At 46.7% G+C, this 26,485-nt stretch overlaps 1 protein-coding gene across 1 annotated transcript in view; it reads right to left on the bottom strand.

The window, feature by feature from the left end:
• Window positions 1-4,925: 4,925 nt before the first annotated feature.
• LOC119456021 (histidine decarboxylase) overlaps window positions 4,926-26,485 on the bottom strand; it is a 55,285-nt gene continuing 33,725 nt past the window's right edge. The window contains exons 8-16 of the mRNA XM_037717614.2: window positions 22,005-22,167; window positions 20,864-20,934; window positions 20,777-20,796; window positions 16,042-16,140; window positions 14,365-14,466; window positions 10,998-11,229; window positions 10,072-10,317; window positions 9,046-9,084; window positions 4,926-6,275 (exon numbers count right to left, since the gene is read on the bottom strand). Of these exons, the coding sequence (XP_037573542.1) occupies window positions 6,085-6,275; window positions 9,046-9,084; window positions 10,072-10,317; window positions 10,998-11,229; window positions 14,365-14,466; window positions 16,042-16,140; window positions 20,777-20,796; window positions 20,864-20,934; window positions 22,005-22,167 (1,163 nt within the window). The 3' untranslated portion in view covers window positions 4,926-6,084. The remainder of the gene's footprint in view (window positions 6,276-9,045; window positions 9,085-10,071; window positions 10,318-10,997; window positions 11,230-14,364; window positions 14,467-16,041; window positions 16,141-20,776; window positions 20,797-20,863; window positions 20,935-22,004; window positions 22,168-26,485) is intronic.

Here is a 26,485-nt window from a genome sequence, read left to right on the forward strand (position 1 = left end):
CGGCTGCGGAGCACTTGACTATATAAGGCGGCTGTCAGACCTGCGACGCGGCAGATGGTGCGAAGGATCTCTGGGTCCGGCCAACACCACCTAGACTAGGTGGTGTTGGTCCGGCAGACCGCCACTGGAAACTGAACCTGGCAACGTTCAACACGTGCACTCTATCGAGTGAGGCTAGATTAGCAGGGCTATTTGAGGAATGATCAGGCATAGCCGGGGATATTATTGGCCTTAGTCAGGTTAGAAGAACGGGTGAGGCTTAATTATACAGTGGACCGGCATCAAGGCAACCAGTAGGTAAGCTCTCCCAAGTAACAAAACACCTAATAAAGAAACGACAAAACATGAAAGTGTCAAACTCGAGAGATCAGATAGAGTTCGCTCAACTGTCAAAACTGATCAACAAGAAGAAAGTAAGGGATATTCGAAGTGATAACGTGGAAAATATTGAGGAAGCAGTAAAATATGGACGCAGCATGAAATCAGTGAAAAGAAAACTTGGCATAAGACAATGCAAGATGTATGCACTGAAAGATAAGCAGGGTAATATCATCAGCAATAGTAAAAGCAGCGGAAGAATTTTATAGTACCTAAAGCAGCCAAGGCAACTTTCGTTCGATGTAGGGATGAACAGGATACATAGGCTCCTTCTATAACTAGCGATGAAGTTAGAAGGGCCTTGCAAGACATGACCAGGGGAAAAGCTGCTGGAGAAGATGGAATAACAGTCGATTTTATCAAAGCCGGAGACCCTTTGCCTCACGACTTCAAGTGTACCAGAGAGCTGGAAGAACGCCAGCATTATACTAATCCGTAAGAAAGGAGACGTTAAAGAATTGAAGAATTTTAGACCCATTAGCTTACTTTCAGTATTGTGTAAGATAGTCACAAGATAATTTCCAATAGAATCAGGGCAACACTTGACTTTAGCCAACCAAGAGAACAAGCTGGCTTCAGGAAGTAATATTCTACGATGGATCCTATCCATGTCATCAATCAGGTAATCGAGAAATCTGCGGAGTACAATCAACCTCTCTATATGGCTTTCATATATTATGAAAAGACATTTGATTCAGTAGAGGTACCAGCAGTCATAGAGGCATTGCGTAATCAAGGAGTACCGGAGGCATACGTGAATATTTTGGCAAATATTTACAAGGATTCCACAGCTATCTTGGTTCTCCACAAGAAAAGTAGAAAGTTACCTGTCAAGAAAGGGGTCAGGCAAGGAGACACAATCTCTACAATGCTATTCACTGCATGCTTAGAAGAAGTATTCAAGCTCTTAGACTGGGAAGGCTTAGGAGTAAGGATCAACGGCGAATATCTCAGAAACCTTCGGTCTGCAGATGACATTGTCCTATTCAGCAACAATGGGACGAATTACAACAAGTGATTGAGGACCTTAACCGAGAAAGTGTAAGCGTGGGGTTGAAGATTAATATGCAGAAGACAAAGATAATGTTCAGTAGCCTGGCAAGGGAACAAGAATTCAGGATCGCCAGTCAGCCTCTAGAGTCTGTAAAAGAGTACGTTTATCTAGGTCAATTACTCACAGGGGATCCTGATCATGAGAAGGACATTTACAGAAGAATAAAAGTGGGTTGGAGTGCATACGGCAGGCATTGGCCAAATCCCGACTCGGAGCTTACCACTGTCGTTGAAAAGAAAAGTGTACAATCATTGCATTCTACCGGTGCTAAAATATGGGGCAGAAACTTGGAGGTTAACCAAGAAGCTCGAGTACAAGTTAAGGACCACACAAAGAGCGATGGAACGAAAAATGTTAGGCCTTACGTTAAGAGACAGAAAGAGAGCGGTGTGGCTAAGAGAGCAAGCGAGGATAGCAGATATTATAATTGACATCAGGAGAAAAAAAATTGAACTGGGCAGGCTATGTAATGCGTAGGATGGATAACCGGTGGATCATTAGAGTTACAGAATGGATACCAAGAGAATGGAAGCGCAGTCAAGGACGGCAGAAAACTAAGTGGGGTGATGAAGTTAGGAAATTTACAGCCGCAAGTTGGAACCAGATAGCGCAATACAGGGGTAATTGGAGATCGCAGGGAGAGGACGTCGTCCTGCAGGGGACGTCCATCAAGGTAATAGTGTTTAAAAGCGATAAGCACACATTGTAAAAAAATGTAGCAGATTTGCACGACCTTGCAGAATGACAACCAATTTCCAGCGAAGCTGTTTTTTTTTTTTTGTATAGTTGCAATAAGAATTTCAGTTGCCCGTAATTAAATCATATACATTAAAATGTTGCCTGTACATGACGGGTCCGTTGGAAACCTTTACCGCATATAATGCTTTCGAGCACTTAAGGAATTTTTACGAAGGCAGTGATTCATCCACACATTACATTAAAATGTTGGCTGTACATGACGGGTCCGTTGGAAACCTTTGCTGTACCAAAGGTTCAACTGTACTTTGCTGTACCAAAGGTGGAAACCTTTGCTGTACCAAATGTTCTGGCGTACGTCACGACGTACGCCATAACATTGGTCATTGGCCTAAACATTGCTCATAACGTGCCCCTTATTTTTTGCCAAATATAAACAAGGCACGTTGTTTAGTTCCCCGAAGACACCGGAGAAACCAATTAGAAGCCTCTTATGGCGCATGAAAATAGGGAAGAAACGAGGGCTCAGTAATTATTTGCAACACCTTGAAGTGATCGGGCGCTATAACGTAAAATGATTCCAAACTGTTTTGATTCAAATGTCTGCAATCAGCCTCCACGATTGGTCAGAACATTTTCGGGCCACTCACAACCTCGCCTGTCTATCACGCGACGTCACGAAAACCGCGATAACTCCCCATCTGATATAACGTGTACACACTGATTATGCATGATTAAACCACACAAAAGAAAAATAATCATTCCTGATTCGACGCCTTTTCACCATTAGCCCTCTGCTATTGGTCCAATGTTTTCTGGCTACGTCCACTTCGCTTGTCTGTCACGCGACGTCATAAAACCGTGAAAACTCATCACGTCAAAGTGACGTGTACGCGAAAAAATGTATTAATATGCCGAACAAAACTGAAAAATTTTTCTGAATAGCCACCGACTGCCCCGTTCCGAAAGGAGTAGAAGATGGCTGCCCGCCGATCGCCCAGGCCCTCGCTACTCGCACCTGTCCGTGAGCATGTATTTATTTCCGCGTGATGAACCTTATTGCGCTGCAGAAAAACGTTATCGAGCCCTTTCGGCATGCATACGACACCGCTATGCCAACTCTTCCTTGCTGAGGATCCGTTTTAGCGGCATTCTTATCCTTCCGTTGCACGCCGCCGCGATTTACGACCAGCCACCGCAAGCTAAGTAAGGCGAAGCGGACCAATCGGAGAAGCCGGCACCACCCTCTTCATGCGGTTGTCTATTTTCACTGTGCTGGCTCGGCCCCATCGAAACCCTCTCCACTAGAGCGTGCTCCTCGCCTCTTATCAGCCAATTAGATAAGAAAAACCGCTGAGTGTAGACAATGTTACTGGTTTTGAAAGCGAACAAAGGTGACCTCCTAGAAACGAGGAGAATGTTTGATTGGGTTGTTCAGACAACACTGCGGGTCACCGCGCGATGCTTGCGTCGGTGGTTACGTAAATTTGACGTCAGGAGTTTGGAATCAAAACAGTTTGGAATCGTTTTACGTTAAAGCGGCCCAGGAACAGAAACGTTTCACTACAAATAATGTTTTCACTGAATGTGAAGTTGGTGTCTTTCACAGCCATCTTAGGGCTCTGGGTAATATTGCGGATGTCCGTGGTATGATACTGTTGAACGCTTGAATAAGTAATTTTCTACAAAGGCTGTAGTTAACTTGTACCCAGTTTAAACATTGTACCCGTCGCTCACAACATGCTTTCTTCTTCAACGAAACATAAGCACTTTATAGTTCACCGACAAGCCCCGGTATAACACTTAAAAATTGCATGAGGACGCGTATTCGGAAGTTTTTTTGAACGCACATAATTAAGGTACACCCTTAGGACTTTCTTTGAACGTTACCCATAAAGTGGCACCCATTTGCAGCAAATATAAGAGATTTACCGCTTTTGGTCCTCCCAGGAAACTGGGGTAACTTTTCCAGCATTTTCTTACGCCTCTAAATGGGCCCAAAATAAGAGCTTAGTGGTTTTCATTTAACCCTTAATTGACATAGACACTTCAAAATTTGCTGCTAACATTTCCCACATTCCCTTAAAATATAAATGTCGTGGATAGTATAGTTTTATTTCTTTCAGAAAACAGTGAGAACTGGCAAATAGCATTTTTGAGCGCTTTATTGATTGACAGCTTCGCTGTAAAAAAAAAAAAAAACAAACAAAAAAAAAAGAGAGAGAGAGAGAGATAGACCAAGAGAAGCGCTGGGTTTAAAATAGGCTTGAAGTCCTACACCTCACCACAGGCCTGGCATAGTGCTACCGATCATGAGCGGTGAAAGGTACGGCAACACATTTTCTAACACTCGCACGATAGGCACGTACACATTTCAACTTACTTAAAAGGTCTTGTTAAGCGAGAAGGAAATATATATATATATATATATATATATATATATATATATCGATGTTTGTGTGTGGCGGGGGGGGGGTTTAAAAAATAAAGAACGCCATTTCTTCATCACGAGGCAAACAACTTTCTGCGTCTCAAGCCACTCACGTGACAGGACACAAACGCAGCGCAACCGCCCAGGCAACCCTGTGCAAGCAGTGGCAGAACATAAGTGCAGACATAACTGTAGCTTCTCAGCAAGAATGCCACTGGTCTTAAACCGCCACATGGCATGTGCTCTAGTACAGCGTGTACGCCTTTCGTCTTTAATTACACCCAAGCTTATCAGAGGAAGAAAAGGAACCGAAAAAAAGAAATGACACAAGGATTCATGTTGGTGCCCATGAAGTTCTCAGTTTACTTAACATTTGTGTCAACAACAAATATCCGATACACAGGCAGATTGTTCGCTTCAGCTCGACGGGTGTGTCTTTCTATTATCCACAGGTTAATAACAAAGCACGACAGGCTACGGTATATTCGCGGGCTCTCATGGCAAATGAAATAACGATCGCCGTGCTGATGTAAGTGGAAGTAAGCTGGAGGATTGAAGTACATTGCAACATGCAATTTGCCAGTGTACGTGATTGCATTTACTGGCTCTAAGTACTAGTACATTTACATTGACTTACACACGACAAATTAGCATTTTTCAGCTGCGCCCCAAGCGAATTAAGATTTTGCTGCGGCCAGTCGGAATTAAATCTGGTTTCTGCTGGACCTTTTAAAGTTTATCCGGTTCAACTTAGAACTGAAATGAAAATAGCCAGCATTATTGATCTCAGCTAATCTCTAGCTGGAATCAGCTAACTTAGTACGAGACCAGTTGGTCGCATCAAACTTCCGTGTTACGCTGACTCTTGTCGACTGATTTTATCGCTGTTATGCGAGCCTAATTTCTACCTGATTGCACTAATAATGCGGCAGTGCTGCATAACGACGCGAAACTACTTATTAAAAGCACAGGCAGAATTTCACTCCCTAAGCATGATGGATTTAGATGATAACTACAGCCAGCCATTAATCATTAGACCATACCCAACGAGAGCAAGCAGTCCAGCCGCAACTGGTGCCATTTTTAATAGCGATCAATTCCAACCCCTCAGAAAACCGGTCTTAAGCGAAGACCGCTGTCTCAACTGAGGCAAGCAGTCCAGTCACAACTGTCGAAACGTCGAACATTTTCACTCGAGGCGCTACAGTGAAGAAAAAAAAAAGTGAGTGTGGTGACAGTGAACGCGCACTTTTATTGTACTGCTTTTGGGCGAAGCGTGGAACCGACACTGAAACGACACGGCCAATTGCCAGAAAGAGCCGGGTAGCGTATGCGGATTGTAAGCTCTTTACGGCACAGAACTGCAAGCAGCAAATTTGCACGACGGAGGTGGAAGGGGTTGGAACTAGTAAAGTAAATGAACTAAGGCCCTTTGTGGGACAAGTACATTAATACACGGACATGTAATGGAGACAACGTCACTACTTTGACGTTGGAAGTTGGCACGGGCTTCGGGGCGGAGTCATTACTCGCTGTGTCTTGAGTCGTTTCTGGCCAGCGGGCGAGTGCAGGAGACGCACGACCCAGGCTGAGACCCAGAGGGCCCCGCGGCCGCCAGGGCCTTCTGGGCTGTTCCCACGCCAGAATCCTCGTCTCCCTCGGCGATAGGTCCACTGTCCTTGATGCTTTCCTCGCTTCCACCGGCCGCATCCACACCTGCGTCCGCGCGAACTTGTGTCGTTAGCTTAAGTTCAAGGTACAGTATGGTGCAAACATGGCGTTCTGCCAGCTTGTTTACGGAATTTAGAAGGGCGTCCCACTCTTGCAAGAAACAGCTGTACCGGGCACCGTTCAGCTTTACAACGCCAGTTCTTAAGGACTCACGCTTAGCGGCGTCTATCCACAGTCCGTCCGGTCTTCGCTGTGCGCAGTAGCGATATTCAAGTAATATCCGTACCAGCAGCTAAATAGATGTAGCTCGATTCTTTGCAGATAGTGAGTAGGCGTTGTTGGGGTTGTCTGGTAAAAGCCTAATGCCTGTAATTAATAAATTTGCAAGGAACCCTGAATGCGCGAGCGGGCAAAATCTGTTTAACAGAACCTTCCGTGATTATGTAATATACAGGGTGTCACAACTATCATGTACCAAGATTAGAAAAATTTCAAATGCCACGCAGCTGGACAGAACCAAGCTAATGTGGTTTTCCGTCGCTTGGAGATACTCAGATAATTTTTTTAAATTCCGCCTAGTTACATAATTAGTCCTAATGAATTCAACAACTTGTCAAATATTATAATTAGATGAAAAGTGTAAATGAGAAAATTGTAGAACAACATGAAAACTCGTGAACAGCTTTCTCTTGCTCAATACGTGCTACATAGAAGTGTTTTTCCGAGTATGAAAGAAGCCCGTGAATACATGAAAAGTACCTCGAGCGGCCAGTCGCGCGGCAATTTCGCGTGTATTCGCGGGATTTTTTCACGCTCGGAAAAACACTTTTATGTAGCACGTATTTAGTAACCGAAAGCTGTAGTGAGAGTTTTTCCTGTAGCTCTCCAATTTTCTCATTGACACTTTTCATCTAATTATAATATTTGAGAAGCTGATTCATAAATGAAGACATATTATGTAATTAGGCGGAATATAATTATCTAATAAAGTAATCATTAAGGACCGCGCAATTCAATGACAAAGATTAAATGGTGATATTTATAGCTTTGGTGACATTTATACTCTTTTTTTTCTCTGTAGACATTTGGAATCAACGAATCTTGTCAAGAGGAAATTTATAGACTCGGAATAGACAAAGAGAAATAGAAACGGTATCAACCCTTGTCTATAGACAATATATAAACCTGGAGAAGACAAACATAATCAACACCTTTTAGATTCTCATCTATAGACAGTCTGTAGACAAATAATGAACAAGAATAAATAGAGACTGTATCGATTTTTGTCTATAGGCAGTCTATAGAGCGGAAGTAGACAAAAAGAAACAAACATCTTATCGACTTCTTTCTACAGACCGAGTATGGAATGGGAGTAGACAAAAAGAAATAGAAACTTTATAACCTTTTGTCAACAGGCAGTCTGTAGATTCTGTATCCACAAAAGAACGAATCCATAGAAAGGCAAAGTCGTCTAAAAGAAGTCTAAAGACACTCTATAGACAGTCTATACTCATTTTTGTAAAGGTAGAGGTGCCACAGGTCACTTTTACCGAATCGAATGTACACGGACACGCTGCAAGCAGTGCGGGTTATGGAGTGTCAGCATCCGTTTGCTAAATGTGCGGTCAATCTCAATAGCGTTTCCTGCGTCGTATACACAGCGCGAGCTCCCACGTAGACGAGTTTCTTCTTCCGTAATGTAGGTCTCCTGAAGCCTGTAATTGTGTTCTATATTTTAGGTCGAAAGTACTCATGCGGCAACTGTTCTAACGCGACGGTGTTAAGGGCCCCGTGTCGCAGAAAATCCGGTGTCGGGGTCGGCGTCGGCGGCGTTGTCCGCTAGAGCAAAATAATCTCGAACCACACAGGCCTTACGCGTGGCGCATAGGCGTTACTGAACTAATTGAATTTCTCAAAGTAAAATGCGTTAGAAAATTCGTAAACTACGACTTACACACAACCTACAGACATGATAGCGCCGGCTTGTAATTTAATATACGAGAAAACATAATTCTGTTGCGCGGAAACTCTAACACAAATCACTTTTCCAGTTGCCGTTTGAGGTCTGTCTTAGTGGAGCGGTGCGCCCCACTCGGTTGCTTGCAACACCATCCAGATGGCGCGCGCCTCCACGTATCCGCGGCAGCGGCGGCGCCCACCATGCGGGGGAAAGAAAAAAAAAGAACCAGAAAGCTCGCCTTGGTGCATAGCGTTCGCCGCCAGCGCATCCCGGTATAAACATTACGGTTACATAAGCTGCAGTTGCGGGAAGCATGATAAGCGGTCAGGGATCTTTGAATGATATCGCGTTCCACTCATAAAGGCGAAGCTTTAAAGTCCTAGAAGTTTTTCATTAGTTCGTTTGCTTCTCGCCGTCTTATTTCTATATACAATGGCTTCCGGCGTCGAAATTTTTTATGTCTTGTCACTTTTTTAGTTAGCCATGTTTGAGCAGCGGCAACCAGAATCAGTTACCATTGCCGCCTTGCCGACGTATACCTCCCACATGTTCTAACGTGGTAAGACGATCATATCCTTCCGCTCGAATTTTTTCCCAACCTTGGCCCTTTCAGGGGTGGAGTTGCTTAGATCGTTTCTTCACATGCATTAACCCAAGCAGCAGTACCGACTGTTTCTAGAATTTGACCAGAAAAGCTCCGAAACGTGACGAGTGTCACACAAAGCAACTAAGCAGTTATGGGCGCAATATCAGCAGTGTCATACAAAAAATTGAAGACATTCGAAAAAAAAAACAATTCGAAACTTAAAAGTAAAGCTAAACTAGTAGCAAACAAAATGAAAACGTCGCACTCACATTCATCACAGATGGCGGCGGCTATTAATGATTGGAGGCCTGAAAACGAATACACGAAAAAAAAAGTGCTTTCAAGCGCTGTGGGGAGGAGGAAATCACCTGCCGAGGACACTGCAACTCTCCCGAGGCAGAATAGAAGACACCGGCGTATTCAACATGATTTGTTCGAAATATTGATTTCGTCCGTTCTGATTGTCACATATCCAAATTTACTAAACACTTTCTGCTTCCAAGGAGTACATTTACCACGGTAGTTTCTCCATCGTCGGTATTAGTTCATAAATTAGGTTAGGCGTGCCTCTTTGTGTCTGCACGTAAAGAACGGATTAAGTGTGCAGGTGCATTTTTCTCTCGTTATTTCTCTATGATCCCATAAGATAAGCAGCAATAATTTAGTACCATGTTGCAATTCTTGTCTTTTCTTAGCTTTAACGCTCGCTTTTTTCTATCACACTGTCGCGGTCTATCACGCTGTCGCTATTCAAACTTAAATACAGTGACATAAAGATTACTTATACAATAAGTGGGCTCACTTCATTCCAGAAAGCACTGCCAGTTGGCGGTTATTTGCAAGAATGACTGCAGCACATAACGCAACAAAGAAAGTGCTAATAGTGCAATTAAGGTACGCTCGGAAATCGTTACACTTCAAGCGAACTTGTATCAATGCCAGTGGGATCGAGACAGCGCATTGTTGCATCTGAAAAGTCTGGCCAGATCGCAAAAAAAAAAAAAAAAAAACGTGTTTTTGTTAATTCTGCGTTTTGTGAAATTGCACAAAGTACTATGGGTGGTTAAATCATGCTTGCCGACTGGCTACCCATTTTCTCCACGAATGTGGCTCGCCATTCACGAGTTTCGACGACAAGGCTTTGCATTTCACGTTTCCGGGCAGAAAACTGTCATCGCAAAGTTAACAGCTCTTCCAGCTGTATTACAGTCGTCGTTGTCTTTCCCTTGCCCGCCGAATTTAGCCAGCCAAAGTTGGGCTAATATAAGCGGCTATAATATAGCTTACACACGTACCCCTGGAGGAGGCGATGAGCGAGTTGACGAGGTCCATGCGCGAGTCGAGGCTGAGCTGCTTCTGGGAGAGCATGAAACGTCGCACGCGGCGGCGCAGCTCGGGGCTCTCCTTGCTCGTGAGCGAGAAGCTGTTCGAGTAGCGGCTCACCAGCTGCCTCAGCGCCTCCTCGCCCTCGAACAGCGCCACGTAGCTGCCGTTCACCACCTTGGGCGTCATCGGGCTGTTGGACAGCAGCAGGCTGGAGCCTGTGCGTGCATGTCGGGTCATGAGAGTATATACATGACTCATCAAGTGCCACCACAATTGTATATACCATCGACCGAGTTAAGACCAGTGCAGCGGAAAGGCTAGTCCCATTGATATTCCATTACTCTTTCTGTTTCTTTATTTTTTTCTTCAAGTTTTCTAAGCTGTTCATAATGTGAAATGGCATGTTACTCCGATTGCGCTTGGCTTCCCTTCGTATCCATTCTGCTGCTCTCGGCATGTCTTCTAGTATATCAAGTGTTTTTTTTTTCTATTTTTGTTTTGTTGTGTGTTTGTTTTTAGTATTAGTGGCATCAAAGCAGCTCGATACTCAATGAACGTTTTCTTGTTGATCGTTGTTGCGCCACTCAAATGAAGCAAATCAGAGCATTGAACTCACCCCGCTTTCTGGTGGGGCGCCTAACACGCTAGTCACTGGAAGCATCCGAACGCACCGCGACATCAAAAATGAACAAGCAATTCCGCTGGTGCACGCGCGCAGTGACCGTTTTGCGCACTTGTGTCGTTTCTGTCACCGACATTTTGGGGGCGATGAACTTGGCGTATTCAGGCCACTGTGGCCTCCGAGATATTGGGTCCAGTGCTGCCTGCAAACCTCGGAGGCCATTGACCAACAACGCGAAGCCCTCGTTCCAACCTTCCCTACACTGTTGCTCACCGAATTCGGGATCCTGCTTCTTGAGCTCGGCGAGGGTGATGCGGTGTGGCGCCACCTCGCCGGCCGTGTGAGAGATTATCTCCCAGTCGCGCAGGATATCCTTCTCGCTGGTGTGCGTCGACGTCACCACGTAGCGGATCACGTACTTGCCCTTGAAGGCGGCCGGCACGCAGTGCAGCTTACCACCCGCGTTCAGGCGCTTCAGTAGTTTCTCCGTGGTCGCGTTGGGGCCCTGTATCATGGAACGGAATGAGGGGGGCGGTACCTGGAGTTAGTAGACATTTCGCCTTATAGGTCTATCGCGGCAACCCTCCTGCATCTGGTCGCCCTCTTGATTCACCCTGCATTGGGTGGAAATTTACTTTCTGGATGTTTTTACTAAGATTCCGACTCTAAGAAGCGACTCAGTCCGGTTTGGTACAGGCTGCTTGCACAAGTAGCTGCGAGAAATTGGAGTGGCGCCCTCTCACGAGTGACGTCACGGCCCACTCCGGCTCGCTCGCTTCGTGCATGCTAGGTACTAAGCACGCGTGAGCTACATTACCTGAAGGATCTTTCAGCTGTTTTCTGCTGTCAAGCCTGGAATGCAGTTTCATTTTTCTCAAACCAGTGCGACTCGTGAAAAATTGAAGCTTTGATATTAGAAGCTGTGTAGAGCTAAAGGGGTCTACTGCTCTTGCAACGCGAAGGTGCGCCGTGCATGTCGATAAATTTTGATGAAAAAAATATTCCCGCTAATTCAGCGTGTAAAAACTTGCAGGATATTTTGATCAAAGCGTAAAGATTTTCTTTAATATATCGTTACTGCGGACATTATATTTCACACAGAGCAGCAACCTTAATATTTGGTGTGAAGATTGTAAATGCGCATATAAGACGAATACCTCCTGCAAGCCTTCCATCGAACTTCTATTGGTGTGATTTGTTGTACTGAAATGTAAGCAGTGTAATAATGCCTAAAAGAACAGTTCGGCGCGCATTTTTTTTTACGAATTAGCTTGCGACAACTGTCTCCATTCTTCGCAACGACCGCTCAGAGAAAGCATCATTCGGGGCTCTTAGTACGACTGCGTGCCATCTAGTATATGCTTCACGAATAACTGACAGAAATCACCTGGAATAAAAAAAAATGCAGTAAAGAATAAGCTTTAACCCGGGCCAAGTCTGATTTCCCACTTAAAATGCAAATGGAACGCAGAAATCCATGATACAACCACTGGACCTATTTGAATGGAACTTGTTGCATTTGAGAGAGACAGTTAAACTCAACCAGTAGTAGCAAGTAGAATTTTGATTTAGGACTTGGAATGTTTTACAAAATTGCCGAGAATTTAAGAGTTAGAAATAATTAGGTAGAACCAATGCACATCTTGAAATTCTATGAAGCGAAGCTTTCATGAAGTGAGTAATCAAATGTTATAAATTTGCGGTTTTAATTCCTTCATCTTTGGAGTAAAGGAAACAGACGCGCCCTATGTGCTCTTGCGTACCCGTGCTACCAACTGCGACACACGCGGCGATCAGCCAGTTGGTTTTGGCACGATATGAATATTTGTGCGATTGTGGCCTAATGGTTAAATCATCGGTCTGACCGGACCAGGATTCCAAAAGAAATCTTCGCTTCAAAATAGAAGCACAAAGTTTACCCAAATCCAAAACCCTGCACCAAAAAACAGATATCGCGGTTCTGTAAATTGCATCTGTTAGATTATCTCAAGCGGACACGTGCTGCCTATGAGTTTACAGGTAACTTGTAGTTGTTACAGTGTCTAGGATGTACTGGAAAAGTCCCACTAAAAATTATTGGTATGCTCTATAGTTCAGACCAATGTGTAATACGTCACATCTACATGTACACTTTAGATGTACTATTAGGTGCCGCTTAAAAAATTGTGATTTTTTATCGCTTAGATACGGAGCTGTCATCTTGGTACTTGAGCTTGTTGAATTTTTTTTCAGTTTTGAAGTATTTTTCTAAAAGCATTGTGACATAAATTGAAAATTCACTTCCTATCGTTACTGGCGTGTAACGTTTCCTCTTTAAATGCAGCCAACTTCATTAGAATTGCTGCATTTGTCGCCAAAAATATTATTTTCTTTTCTCCAAACATTCAGATACGAGCTCAAGACCTAAAAAAAATTCCTTTTAATATCGAGAGCCAATATATTAAAAACGTTGGGATCGGCTGTTCATATAACGCAGCAGCCTTTATTCGATTATACGGCACACCCTTTTCACAACAGCACCAACCGGTCGTCGTTACGGCTAGGTACTGCATGTCTTCTCGCGAAACACGTCCGTTAATTACAACATCGAATTGAAACCACAAAGCAGTCCTTTACAACGGCAGTAGGAGTGCCTACGTATTATTCTACGCAGTAGAGCCGAGCTTGTGATACCTTAAAGAGCAAAACTAAACTACATTGTGCAGCGCGATGTTTCGAAACATCTTTTTAAGCACAGGCAGAACTGCTCACTTCATCAGTTCACGAAGCACCTCCGCATAAAGAGGACACCACAAGTCTCCTTGAATGTGCTCGATTTTGAACATCTCAGTGAATTATATCATTATAATGTCAATGTGTCCCACGCAACTAATCTGGCTTCGACTTGTGGGCTGCAACCGCACGGTCTAAGCAGTTGGGCCGAGCATCTGTGTCAGATTTGCAAAACGAACCTGTCATAACTGTTTCCCGAAGCAACTGTAAGTGGCTGAACTGTGTTGAACGTGTAGTTTTAAAGGGAATAAATACTGGCCACTGCCTTTGACCAGTTGACCACTGTCTTTGACCAGTTTACCACTGTCTTTGACCAACAACTGACAGTCTCAACTCGTTTCACTTCAGTTACTTCCTCTTATAACCGGCGTCAAACATCCTACTAGCGAATGGCGCTGGCACAATCGTAATTTCAGTGTTAGTTCAGCCCTCATGCTATTGCCAGATGTTTCAGTCGACAAATGCGAAAATTGGGTGTTTTAAAACATACTGCTGGTCGTGAGAAAGCCAGTTATAACGGTTTAAAATCAAGCTAAATGTTGTGAAATTATACGTAGTAAGCATTTTTTTTTACATGCTGTACAGGTGCTCGCCTCTCAGTCAGATGCCCCACGCTATTTTCCATGTTTATGCTTTGATTATCCACCTGAAACGCCGCTCCAGGGTTAACCACGCATAGAATGCAACGCGCCGAACCGCACTGGATCCGTCGGCCGGCGTGCGCGCGCACGCGCACACGCGCATGCGCACGAAAATGCATGAACAGCTTAGGTATGGTGGCTAGATAGCTGAGGAGGCGCATCGTATAAACCGCAGACAAGCCGGCGCTCGCAAAATGGTGAGACATGAATCCGTGAAAAAAACTCACCTTGAGCCTGAAGACAACGACGCCCAGGTGTCGCTTGGCGGGAACCTCAAAGCGCTTGTCCGCTTGCACGAGGCTCTCAAAGATCTCGGCCATGTGAACGCCCTGCAGAACAGCCGACGATGTGACTCATTAAATGTGACAAAGTTCATTGTTTGACTGCGCGGCACTTATTCACCAAAAGCGCTGCTGTTCCTGAACTGATGGCAACTGGGGCGGTCAGCTGCAGTTGCGTTTACATTAGTAAATTCAACGTACTAAGCTGTTAATTTCGCAAAGCAACATCATGATTATAACAAACGCCCTGCTTAATGCCCGCAGTCATTTTCAAGTACCTGTGCTTCCTTGAGCTGCAAGAAAGTCCTTGCTGTGATCGCTGTTAGAGCACTGCACGGGCCGATATTTTCAGCCCGGGCACGGCCCGGGCCAGTTTTTACGTTGGGATGCCCGCCCGAGCCCGACAAAAAAGTTTTATGGCGAGAACCGGGCCCGGCCCGGGCCCGGAAATAATCTACGTTACCCGCCCGGCCCCGCCCGCCACCCCTTTACCTTAGGCCCGAGCCCGGCCCGAGCTCGGCTCGAAACCGGCTCGAAACCGGCTCGAAACCGAAAAAGACATGTTTTTCAGAGTCGAGACGTGCGAGGATAACTCTTTGCACGTTGCATGAACACCACCGGAAAGTCCGAGCCCGGCCCGGGCCCGGGTCAAAAAGCACATGCCGTGCCCGAGCCCGGCCCGAGCCCATAAAAAAAATGCTCTACCCGGCCCGGCCCGGCCCACGGGCCGGGCCGGGCCCGGGCTTTCGGGTAAGCCCGAGCCCGTGCAGTGCTCTAATCGCTGTTAGTTATGTGGACTGCCGAGTAGCGTTCGCGGTGCTGTCGCCGTGATTTTAAAGTGTCTCCTTCATGACAATCTACAAGTTTAGACCTAAGGAATTAAATGACTAAGCAAGGTAACCTGCTTTCATTAGTCGGTAGACTTAGCCGTTAACTGCATCAAACCTCACCAAAATCAGTACAATGAATGCCGAGCAAGACGATTGCTTCTCTTCGGTGTGACTGTGCAAAATATCTGGAAATAACGGCTTCAATTACAGTATATTATGCTACGCTATTGCTACGCTACGCTATTATGCTATTGGTGCGCTTCGTTGAGCTATGCTATTCTATGTTATCCCACGATGCGTAATACTGTATTGTGTTCTGTGCGTCATGGCTTGCTTTATTGCGGTGATCGTTAAAAATGAAGCAGGTCCCTGACCAAGGTGAAAATAAAGATAAAATTACCTTTCCGGATCCACACGGATAACTTGTTCACAATCTCTGTACGGGATCCGTATCGATCCTGAAACGTCATTTTATTTTTATATTGACCTTGGTCAGTGAGCTGCTTCATTTTTAACAATGCTTTTACCTGACCAGACGGTATTCCGTCGAACTCTTGACTGCATTGCGGTACTCATAACTCAATAATGGATGGGTCGAAGAGCCATTCACACAAGCGGAGCAGAATCAAGCAGCTTTATGTGTGCACAGAAAGGCAGACATCATGTTGACTTAGACTCAGCAAGGCATGTAAATTTTACGCCAACGCTGTGTCATCCTGGTGAAAACTAGATATGCACGCACCCATGCACACATGTTTTCTAGAAATCTCTGTAGATTTGGTGACAGACTCACCCTGCGAATGTGGTCCTGAAGACCAGCCACGCCATAGTTCCTCAGGACAAACCACAACTTGAGGCTGCGGAATCGACGGCTCAGACCCACTTGCCAGTGCTGTTGGTGGTACCAAAACAAGCTTTTATGTATCCTGCTTCGATTAAGCGTTCTACACAACGACTACCGGAGGGGTTCAATGCTGTTATATTAAGTGTAGAGGCCGTTAAATGCGGATTTCGGAAATTCTCCTTTAATATATATCCCACCGAAAACAGGGATGGCACACCTTTGCAGTTGTCCTGAGCCATGTGGACGGTCAAATACAGATCTAATCATCGAAAATCGTGAGTGTAATCTTATTAACAAATCCTCACTAATCACCAACTCACATTTTAAAATACCATCGTAATGTAAGCAAGACACGTAGATAACAACAGTATATGAACACACGCAAGGCGCTTGTAAGTTGAGCACGCGTTTTACTTGCGCTACGATTTTTCCAAGATGGTATACCAATAGGCTCGCATCGATACCATAGCGGACTTACGTAATCTTACCTTCCAGAGCAGAAAACTGCATTTTACAAAGCATACTCATGCCAAAAAGTGCTAATATAATATCTGTCGAGGATTGAACGACCTACTGGAACGTTTCCTTGCGCTGTTTAATAATTTCACACGTTTGGCTCAGGTTTCCCGTAGAAGTCTGTAAAATTTCAAAATATCTCCATAGGAATGATAATAAAAAACTTTGCATTTATTATATTGTGCGCGGAGCGTTACAGTAGGCCACCACCTGATTTCTTTTTGGCAAACTATTGTACCCACGTGCTTTGACAAAGGTGAGCGGTATGGTATAATGCATGCGTACGGCGGCGTGTTGCCGAGCGCCGGAGATGATAATGGTTTGCAGTAAATGGGCGCCTTTGCACGTGCATCGAAATAATAAGAGCCCTCAGCGACGGCTCCGTATTGAGTGCATATCCAGGTCATTTCAATCGCAATTTAAGGGCAGGTATCTCAATATCAGGGCCTCGTGAGGATGATTCCAAGAACTGAATTAGTATCTGAGGGGCTATTGCTATACTAATTTCGCTATTTAAACCTGTGCGGCAAATTTAGTACGTTAATTAATGAGGTTTGTCGCAAACAACCTCGCCGGACTATATAATCCAAGTATAACAGCAGGATTGTGTCATGCGAAATGTTAGGAATGGACTTAATAAAAGAAAATACAAACAGCATGCGCAGACAATAACAAAGACTACAGCTGAAAAAAAAAGAACAGAAAAAAAAAACCAGGGGGTCTAAATTATTACGGCACGCCTCATAATCATATCTTCATTTTTACACGAAAAACCCCAGAATTTAATTTTTACACCTGCCTTCATGCTACTCTTAGACGGCTTGCACTGGCTGAGCCTGTAGACGTTATGCAACCACATACGCCACTATGCAAATATGTACAACACTTTACAACCACGGTATGCAACACTGGGAAATTATATGCCATGTTATACGTTCAGTGCCATGCGGAGAACGACGTGCAACGACCTAATTCACGGTGTGAGGGGCTAAAGGAGCAATTCCAGCAAGCGCCCAGATTTGACACTTGAGCACAACGACGCGAAACCGCCACCCGCAGCTGCAACTGCCACATATGGTGTCCAACAATATTGGACACCACTCAATGGGGCATGGGCCAATTGCGGAGCATCTGCGTACATCGAGCCAATACAACACAAATTTAGTTGCCCAGTTACGATGCTTAGTATTGTTTTGTGGAGCTGTTGATGTATGCATGTAAGCGTAAAAGCTTACGGACTGCGGGATGTGAGAAAACGTTGAATTTCCGCGCCGCTTGTGACCGCAGCCGTTAAAACCGTACAACAGTATGTCGATAACATATTGTTACGGCGCCACCAAGAGTGGCGCCAGTCAGAAGACGTCGATTTGGCGTGTAGCGGTAGAATCGGTCTCGCCGGCCATCTTGTTCCTGTATCATTGTCTCTCTTGTATATATTGTAAAAACACCTCTATATGTGACTTCCGCAGCGTAACAAGTTGGTGGAGGTGCGGGGTACCCACGAGAAACAACAACGGAGCTCCGCGCGCAGTGGTCAACATGACGGACGAAACAGGACCCGAAATGACGCGGCCCGCATCAATGCCTACAACCCCAACGGTTGTCCTGGCTCAGCCGCGGTATACAGGAATGTTCTGCGGCACCGACCACCTCGACGTGGAAGACTGGATCACCACGTCACTCATCGTATTTACACCGGAGACGCCAATCCGATACGTCGCAGGCCGTACTGTGTTTCACATGCTGAACGACAAGTGATCCAACGAGAAGTCGATAAGATGTTGACTAAAGGCGTTATCGAGCCATCTTGCAGTCCGTGGGCGTCCCCTGTTGTCCTTGTCAGGAAGAGGGACGGCAGTTGGCGCTTTTGTGTCGATTACAGGCACCTCAACAAAATCACGCGCAAGGATGTCTGCCCCTTGCCGCGTATTGATGACGCTTTGGACTGCTTGCACGAAGCCAAGTTCTTTTCATCCATAGACCTTCGATCAGGCTATTGGCAAATTTCGGTAGATGACATGGACCGTGAGAAAACTGCCTTCGGAACACCTGACGGCCTCTACCAGTTCAAGGTTATGCCGTTCGGCCTTTGTAATGCCCCGGCCACCTTCGAAAGAATGATGGACTCCTTACTTCGCGGCTATAAATGGTCCACATGTCTGTGTTATCTAGACGATGTGATAGTCTTTTCACCAATTTTCGCGAGTCATCTCACGCGTCTGTCGGCCATTCTTGCTGTTTTCCGACGCACCGGCCTGCAGTTGAACTCATCCAAGTGCCACTTTGGACGTCGTCAAATTACCGTTCTTGGCCATCTTGTCAGTGCCGCTGGCGTTCAACGCGACCCTGACAAGATCCGCGCTGTCCAGAACTTACCTGTTCCGTCTTCCACCGCATATGTAAGAAGCTTTGTAGGACTGTGCTCGTATTTCTGTCCTTTCATCGAGAATTTCGCCGAAACCGCCCGCCCACTTACCGTCTTAAGAAGGACGTTACTTTCACGTGGGGCCTTGCTCAAACCAAAGCCTTCTCCGCCCTTGTACGCGTGCTAACGACTCCCCCATTGCTGGCTCATTATGATCCATTTGCCGCCACTGAACTTCACACGGATGGCAGTGGCCATGGAATTGGGGCTGCACGCGTTCAATGGCAGCGTAACGCTGCCATTGAACGCGTACAGCTCTACCGCGTCTCTGCAGCGCATAGCGAACGACGCGATGCTCATAATGGTTCGGCTCATAATGGTTCGACACGGATGGACAAGGCGCTAAACAGCGATAACGGCTTATGATGATCGGAACGCCATCAGGGCACCTGGTGCCGACACCCGCAGTACATTGCTTGCGTTATTGATGCACCTTGCGCCGCCGTCCGCACCAGTTCATGTCACCGCAGAGCTGTCGTTTGTACTGACTGGATCAATTGTCATAACACTGATAATGACACCACGGGCTGCGTGGAGATGAGCAAACGCCACAATGCTTACGTACACTTATACGCGTACTACGACAACTCCCAGAGGAGTTACTGCATGAATTTTTTTTTGCGAGGGACTCGTGCATTTGGTTAAAATTTATTAATTCGTTCTAGGTATGCTCATGCAGGTGAATGGTTAAGGCACTCGCCTGTTGAGCGGGTGTCGCTGGTTTGATACACGCCGCCGCGAAACCGCGGGATCGTTCATGTCACCGCAGAGCTGTCGTTTGTACTGGCTGGATCAAGTGTCATAACACTGATAATGACACCACGGGCTGCGTGGAGATGAGCAAACGCCACAATGCTTACGTACACTTATACGCGTACTACGACAACTCCCAGAGGAGTTACTGCATGAATTTTTTTTTTTTTGCGAGGGACTCGTGCATTTGGTTAAAATTTATTAATTCGTTCTAGGTATGCTCATGCAGGTGAATGGTTAAGGCACTCGCCTGTTGAGCGGGTGTCGCTGGTTTGATACACGCCGCCGCGAAACCGCGGGATTTCTTTACTCTTTTTTTTTTCTAAGTGTGAGCCGTTCTATTCGAGGCCGGATCAGGTCAGAAACGTTTTTTTACCGCTGTGAGTAGGCAAATAAATATACCACGTTAGGCTTCCGAACATGAAAGCTGGGCTGTTGATCATTAGAACTTGCATCGCGCTTGTAAATTAGAAGTACGCATAATATTTTGACAACACTTCGAAAGTACAAGAAACAATATGAAGCAGTATATTATATCAATATCTAGTGTGTTGCGCAAGAAATCTCACCTGGTCAAGGTTGTTGTAAAAAAGAAAAAAAAATGTTTAATGATGAAATGGTAAGGTGAGACACGGTGCTACGAAATACGGCTTTACATACCGGATGTGTTTTCGATGTTATACACAAGCGCTATGTACGGTTAAAATAAACAGACACTAAACGCGAAGTTTTGTTATATGTCATGATTGGAAGTGTATCCACGTACAAGATTTCGGTAGCTATAGGAATGGAGGTTGAGAGGTAAAAATTCAGGGTAAATATAATACCAATATAGGAAGACGTTCGGTGTACTGCTAAAGTGCGAGTGAACAGCGCGATTATACGCACGACAGAAAAAAATAAAAAAGATGTTTAGAGTAGCGACACTTTTGATTGCACCTGTTGGACAAAACAGCTGAGATAAGGAATATGTGATCGCTGCCTACGTACCATGAAGTCCACCGCGTAACCTGAAACGAAAACAGTCGTCGTTGAATAAATGCACATAGGATGCCAGCCTAGGCGCTCATAACCAACCTGAATTCTCGTGTTGAAGATAGAGGGGATCAACATTAAAAGCGTGGTGAACTGTGCTGCTGTTTTTCACCCTGAAATAAGACGGCAACGAGTATGTCTGAGGTACTTTCAAGTGAACGAAAGCAAAGAAATATATTTTTGTCGCAGTTTTTCATTGGTAAATAATATTTTCAATGCCGGTTCTCGAAATGGAAAACTATTATTTGTTGATGCACTCCTTTGCACGTTCTTTACTTTCTTCAATAAGTGGGCAGGTCGTTTAATTTGCTCGCACCGGAAATGTTTTGTTATATACTTCCACAAAAACGACCACCAGCCACATATACAGTATGGCGCCGGTTAAATTAACCAGTTCGAATCGGCTGGCTCATTCATGTGACTCATTACTTTCTTACATGCTCAATATCCGATGTGTGCCGATTTTGTGCACGTACGTTCACGTTTGTATTAGTGAATGTATGACAAAATGTTTACATCGGGACGACGCTACAAATAAATGACTACCCCCCCCCCCCTCCCCCCACACACACACACGTACGCAGAGAGGCACAGAAAAAAAAAACGATACACGAATGTACGTTAAGCATGTACGACGCTCAGCAAAAAACTCAATTTATATTCACTTTGCAGGGTATGACGCTGTTGTATAGAACATTTTCGACATTCGCGTTGAAAATTTTCTGTTATACACAATACTCGACTATTAACCATTCGTGTACCCGAGCAACAAATATGGCCGTCACTGTACGCATGTTGTTGCCGTATTAGAGAGGCCTGGCGAGCGAGGTTAAATATTGGAATTTCAGCAGAAAGGTAAGTGACTTATTCACGCTTTGGAAAACTTCTTGCCCTACCGTCATACATTAAATAAAGCCAAACATATTTATTTTCACTGACATTCGCGTGGGAATCGCAGGGCTAAGCGAAAAATATGAGATATTCGAGAAAAGCAATAAACGTACGCAGTAGAAGGGTTCGTTCGGTGATTTAAATTACCTTACCTTGTTAACGAAGAAAACGGTATTTCTTAACGTACGTATAGTAGAGCACAATTACCGCTACCATTTGCGTTGTGGTTGTCAGGTTACAAGGTCCTCAGTTATTCGCTAATGCGGCCGTTGTTGGCTGGGTTCTGTCTCACCAGAGGCAGCTGCAGTCGACGGTAACCATGATTCCCTTGGAGGCGTTGATGACGATCGAGTCGGCGTACTCGATTCCGCACAACCAGTGTCGGTATTCGGGGCAGATGAAGGCAGAACCGGCGTAGGCCGCGTCCACGTGAAGCCACACCGAATAGCGCTCACCTGCATTCACGCGCACGCAGAAGTAGCACCAAGAAGATGGAGAGAGTTAAGACATTCGCATGCCAGGGCACAGTTATGTACTTAGATAGTAGACGCCACTACTTCTTGCCCAAATTCAACGAATAGCTGCTGATGCTATATTACATTAAAAAAAAACATTGAACGTAGGAACGCGGCTACGGTGCCCTGAAAAAAAATTACTCCATCTCCCGCTACAGGGAACCATGTGTGGATGCGAAGCAGCGGGGAGATGGTTAGCTTGAGCGGGAGATGGTTTCGCGGCAGCGGCCCGAGCGCTCATCGCGGCGCTGCACAGAAGAGAGAATGAGGCGCGCGCGCTCCGTCATTTTGATACCGCGTAACTACCGTGGCGCCCCCAGCGGAGTATGCAGCTGTCGCACCACCTGTCGTGCGCGCTGCTCCGGATTCCTAGAGGAGAGAAAGGGGGAGCGTAGGAGAGGAGAGAGAGGGGAGGGGACGCACATGCGCTGTGGGGGTGTGGCACGTGGGCGCCGCTCCGTAGAGGATTCCTAGAGGAGAGAAAGGGGGAGCGTAGGAGAGGAGAGAGGGGGAGGGGACGCGCATGCGCTGGGGGGGGGGGGGGTGGGACGCCGCGGGAGGGACGGACAGAGCCGCCGGCAAGAAATGCTTCGCATTTAAAAAAATATTCCTTAGCCTGTCAACGCGAGCACGGACAGGTTCCTCGAGCTGGGCCTGCACAACATCCTGGGCGAACTGATCGAGGCGCGTGACATGGTGCAGTACGTCCTTTCTCCTTTCTGGGGTTTTACGTGCCAAAACCAGTTCTGATTAGGAGGCACGCTGTAGTGGAGGGCTCCGGATTAATTTTGACCACCTGGGGTTCTTTAACGTGCACTAAAACGCAAGCACACGGGCGTTCTTGCATTTCGCCTCCATCGAAATGCGGCCGCCGCGTGTAGTACGAGCGACTGTCCAAGACGGGCCGGCGCATCCTCGAGTCACTCGCCATAACGTACCACACTCAATGCGGGGATAAGACGACGGTTCCGACCCCGGTCCGCGACTGCCTGATCGTCCCGCCGCTCCCCAAGAACATGCACCCGACGCACCACGTCGGGCGACGCAACATACGAGCGAGCGACCTTCAAGGGCGCTTGGCAAGAGTGACGCAGTGGTGTACGTGGACGCGAATACCCGCCACCACACGGCAAGTTAAACAAGACAGATGCCGTAACTTGGAGATTACTGCAAACGCACGCCTACCCCCAGCCCGGCGATCCTACGCCACTGTTACCCGAGCCTATACTCGACGGACTCATGTAATGCGCGCGGAAAGAGAGATACGCGGGGACGCATGCTTTGGGAATGTGCCGGAAAAGACACTATAGCTGTCGCCGCTCACGTTGCGGCGGACAGACAGCTAGGGAGAAACTTCGAGCTCAATCGGAGGCACAGACTGTGTCTGCCCTAGATACATTGACCAGCCGAAGACCAGCTCTGGGCCGTCCGGCAAGCCGAAGATGCCGCCCGAGTCCAAGGACTTCGAGCCGCCACCTGAAGCCACCAAAACCAAACTGCCGGCTCTTTCAATAAAGTTTATTTCTTCTTCAGTGACACGAATTGCGGCCGACGAACGTACAACTACGCGAGGGCTTTTCTCACAGATCATACAGCCACAATAGGGCTGGTAAATGTGAGGTCGCAGCGAATAGACACACCTAACAGAGGAACGCCGCAAGAAGCTGTGCTGTCGCCGACACTTTCCAACGTGGCCATGATGAAACTCCCAGGACAACTAGAAAAAAACACCGGGCATCAGACATGCCTTGTATGCAGATGATATCACGATATGGACGGTCGGAGGGCCCATAAGACAACAACAAGAGGCATTACAGGAGGCGGTAGACGTCATAGCAAGATACGCGGAGACATGCAGACTGCAATGCGCGCAGGAAAAGTCGGAGCTCCTCATAATCGAGAAGCGCTCACGAGGATCATCAACAGCCCCGGCGCCAGCCATCCACCTGCGAATAGGTCCTAGAGAAATCACCAAGGTGGACAGACTTCGTATCCTCAGCTTACACTTACAAAAAGACGAGGGCGGAGGATACGACATACAGAAGCTACAACACACGACCACGTAGATCTTGCGCATGATGCAACAAGTTACCAGCAGAAAGAGGGGACTCAAGGAACAGGACCTGATCCGACTAGTGCAGGCTCTGATTGTGAGCCGCATTGCGTGCTCGGCATCATATTTATATTTCAGTAACGCGGAAGTGGAGGTACTCGACCGGCTGATACGCAAGGCGTATAAGCAAGCGCTCGGACTCCCACCTGGAACGGCTACTTTTCGCCTCGAGGAGACAGGGGTGTACAACATCGCACGGGAAATCATACAGGCCCACCTGGTAAGCCAGAAGGAAAGGCTACTACGCACAATAGCGGGACGCTACGTCTTGAAACGTCTTGGATAGTCCGTACGGAAGACCAGCGCACTGACAAGAACCCCAACATGAATACAAGAAACTATGCACGTCTCACCGATTCCCAGGGACATGCACCCAGACTCCCACAACGGACGGCGACAAACCCAAGCGCAGGTGCTCGCGGGAAAGTATGAAAACCACCCCAATGTCTTGTACGTAGACGCGGCCAGCACCGCAAGAAGCACCGCATTCGTCACCAGCGTAGTGGACAATCACGGGACCGAAATAAATTGCGTCGTCGGTTTCCAGAGCGAGCGATGCGGAGGCAGAGGAACTAACGATAGCGTTAGCCATCACGACGAGACCGCACTGGGGGTGCGTCATAGTTCTGACCTACTCTCAGACAGCATGCAGAAATTTTTCCAGGGCCAAAATTTCCAGGGCCGCACATCGCATTCTGAATGGAGTGCACCAGCTCCCAGCGTACATACAAATCCTGTGGACTCCGGGGAATGAGTCCTTACGCAGCAATCAGCAGGCACATGCCTGCTACGCCCGAGCGCATGCGCACCGGGAACCGCGAGAGGGCCGTGCCGAGCAGTTCGATCCCGAGCCCATACCATTAACATGCACGCACATCCTACAACACTATCGCCTTTCACGAACACTACTGCCGCCTCACAATGCTCTGACGCCAGAGGAAGCCGTAATATGGCGAAAGCTCCAAACAAACACATATCCACATTTGAGTCTCTACCACCGCATACACCCCGCGCTGTATTCCTATAAATGCCCACACTGCGATAAATGCGCAACGCTTTACCACATGGTATGGGCTTGAGCAAACACACCACAGCTCACACCCATATCGCACTCCGCTCCACGGCAATGGGAGGCAGCGCTGTCGAGCTCCGACTCGACGGACCAGCTCAACCTGGTCAACCGAGCGAGAAGGGCAGCTAAGGCCGCTGGACTCCTGGACTGAGGGGACCACCCACTGCAGACCGGAGGAGCTATCCTACGCTCGTATGCCTATTTGCATAAAGTTTATTCTCTCTCTCCTTACCCATGGACTCCATCCTGGGTCTGCCACCTGGGAGGCGAGTAATACACCGTGAGGCTAAGGCCTCAGGTCGTGGAGCACAGCACTAATATAGTGCAACTGGCTACGACATCATTTCAGGACAGAGCAGTTGAGCACCCTAGTGCCATGCCCCAAGGCAGAATATTCGAGTATAGCAACACTATAGAGCACGCCCCACCGAAGAACTCGGATGCCGGTTCATGTACTTATGAGTGGCACTGCGCTCGCTGGGTGTCACCGAGAGCGTGCCCCACGAAAACACGCCAGAACGTTGAACAAAGGAGCGCTCAAGCCTAAAATCGCCGCGATTTTAGGGAGGTCTTAAAAAGCAAGAGACCGGGAGAAAGGCAAGGGACGATGGGAGAAATACGAGAAAACGCTGTTCGTTGTCTAAGACGTGCATTCTGCGCATACGTGCCGAAATTTTCCGCATCGTGAGCGACCCCTGGACCAGAAAGAAACATAGCATGAGAGAGAGCTTTCAGCAAACTTTTTTTGGGAGAAAGGTCGAACATCTTTCACTCTGTCGATGTTGTCCTGCAATTGGCTTCAATTCGTTGATATCTTGAGTGCACTCTTCCTGGGTACTTAAGTGTGTTGCCTTTCTCAAATTAAGTAGCTGAAAGTCAGCACCAAAGGGCGAACAGTTTATTCCACTCGTCCTGTTATTAGTTACCAGTGTTCATTCTTTGAAGAGCAGTAACCAGATCGGCCGCTTGGCACACCTGTGGTAGTCCACCGTTGTTCTGCAAACGAAACCCTCGTGGGTGCGTGCATAGTGCAGCGTGTGCCTCCGACAGGACTAGCAATGCAGAGAAATAGG

The sequence above is a fragment of the Dermacentor silvarum genome, chromosome 6, assembly GCF_013339745.2.
Source record: "Dermacentor silvarum isolate Dsil-2018 chromosome 6, BIME_Dsil_1.4, whole genome shotgun sequence".
Taxonomy (NCBI): domain Eukaryota; kingdom Metazoa; phylum Arthropoda; class Arachnida; order Ixodida; family Ixodidae; genus Dermacentor; species Dermacentor silvarum.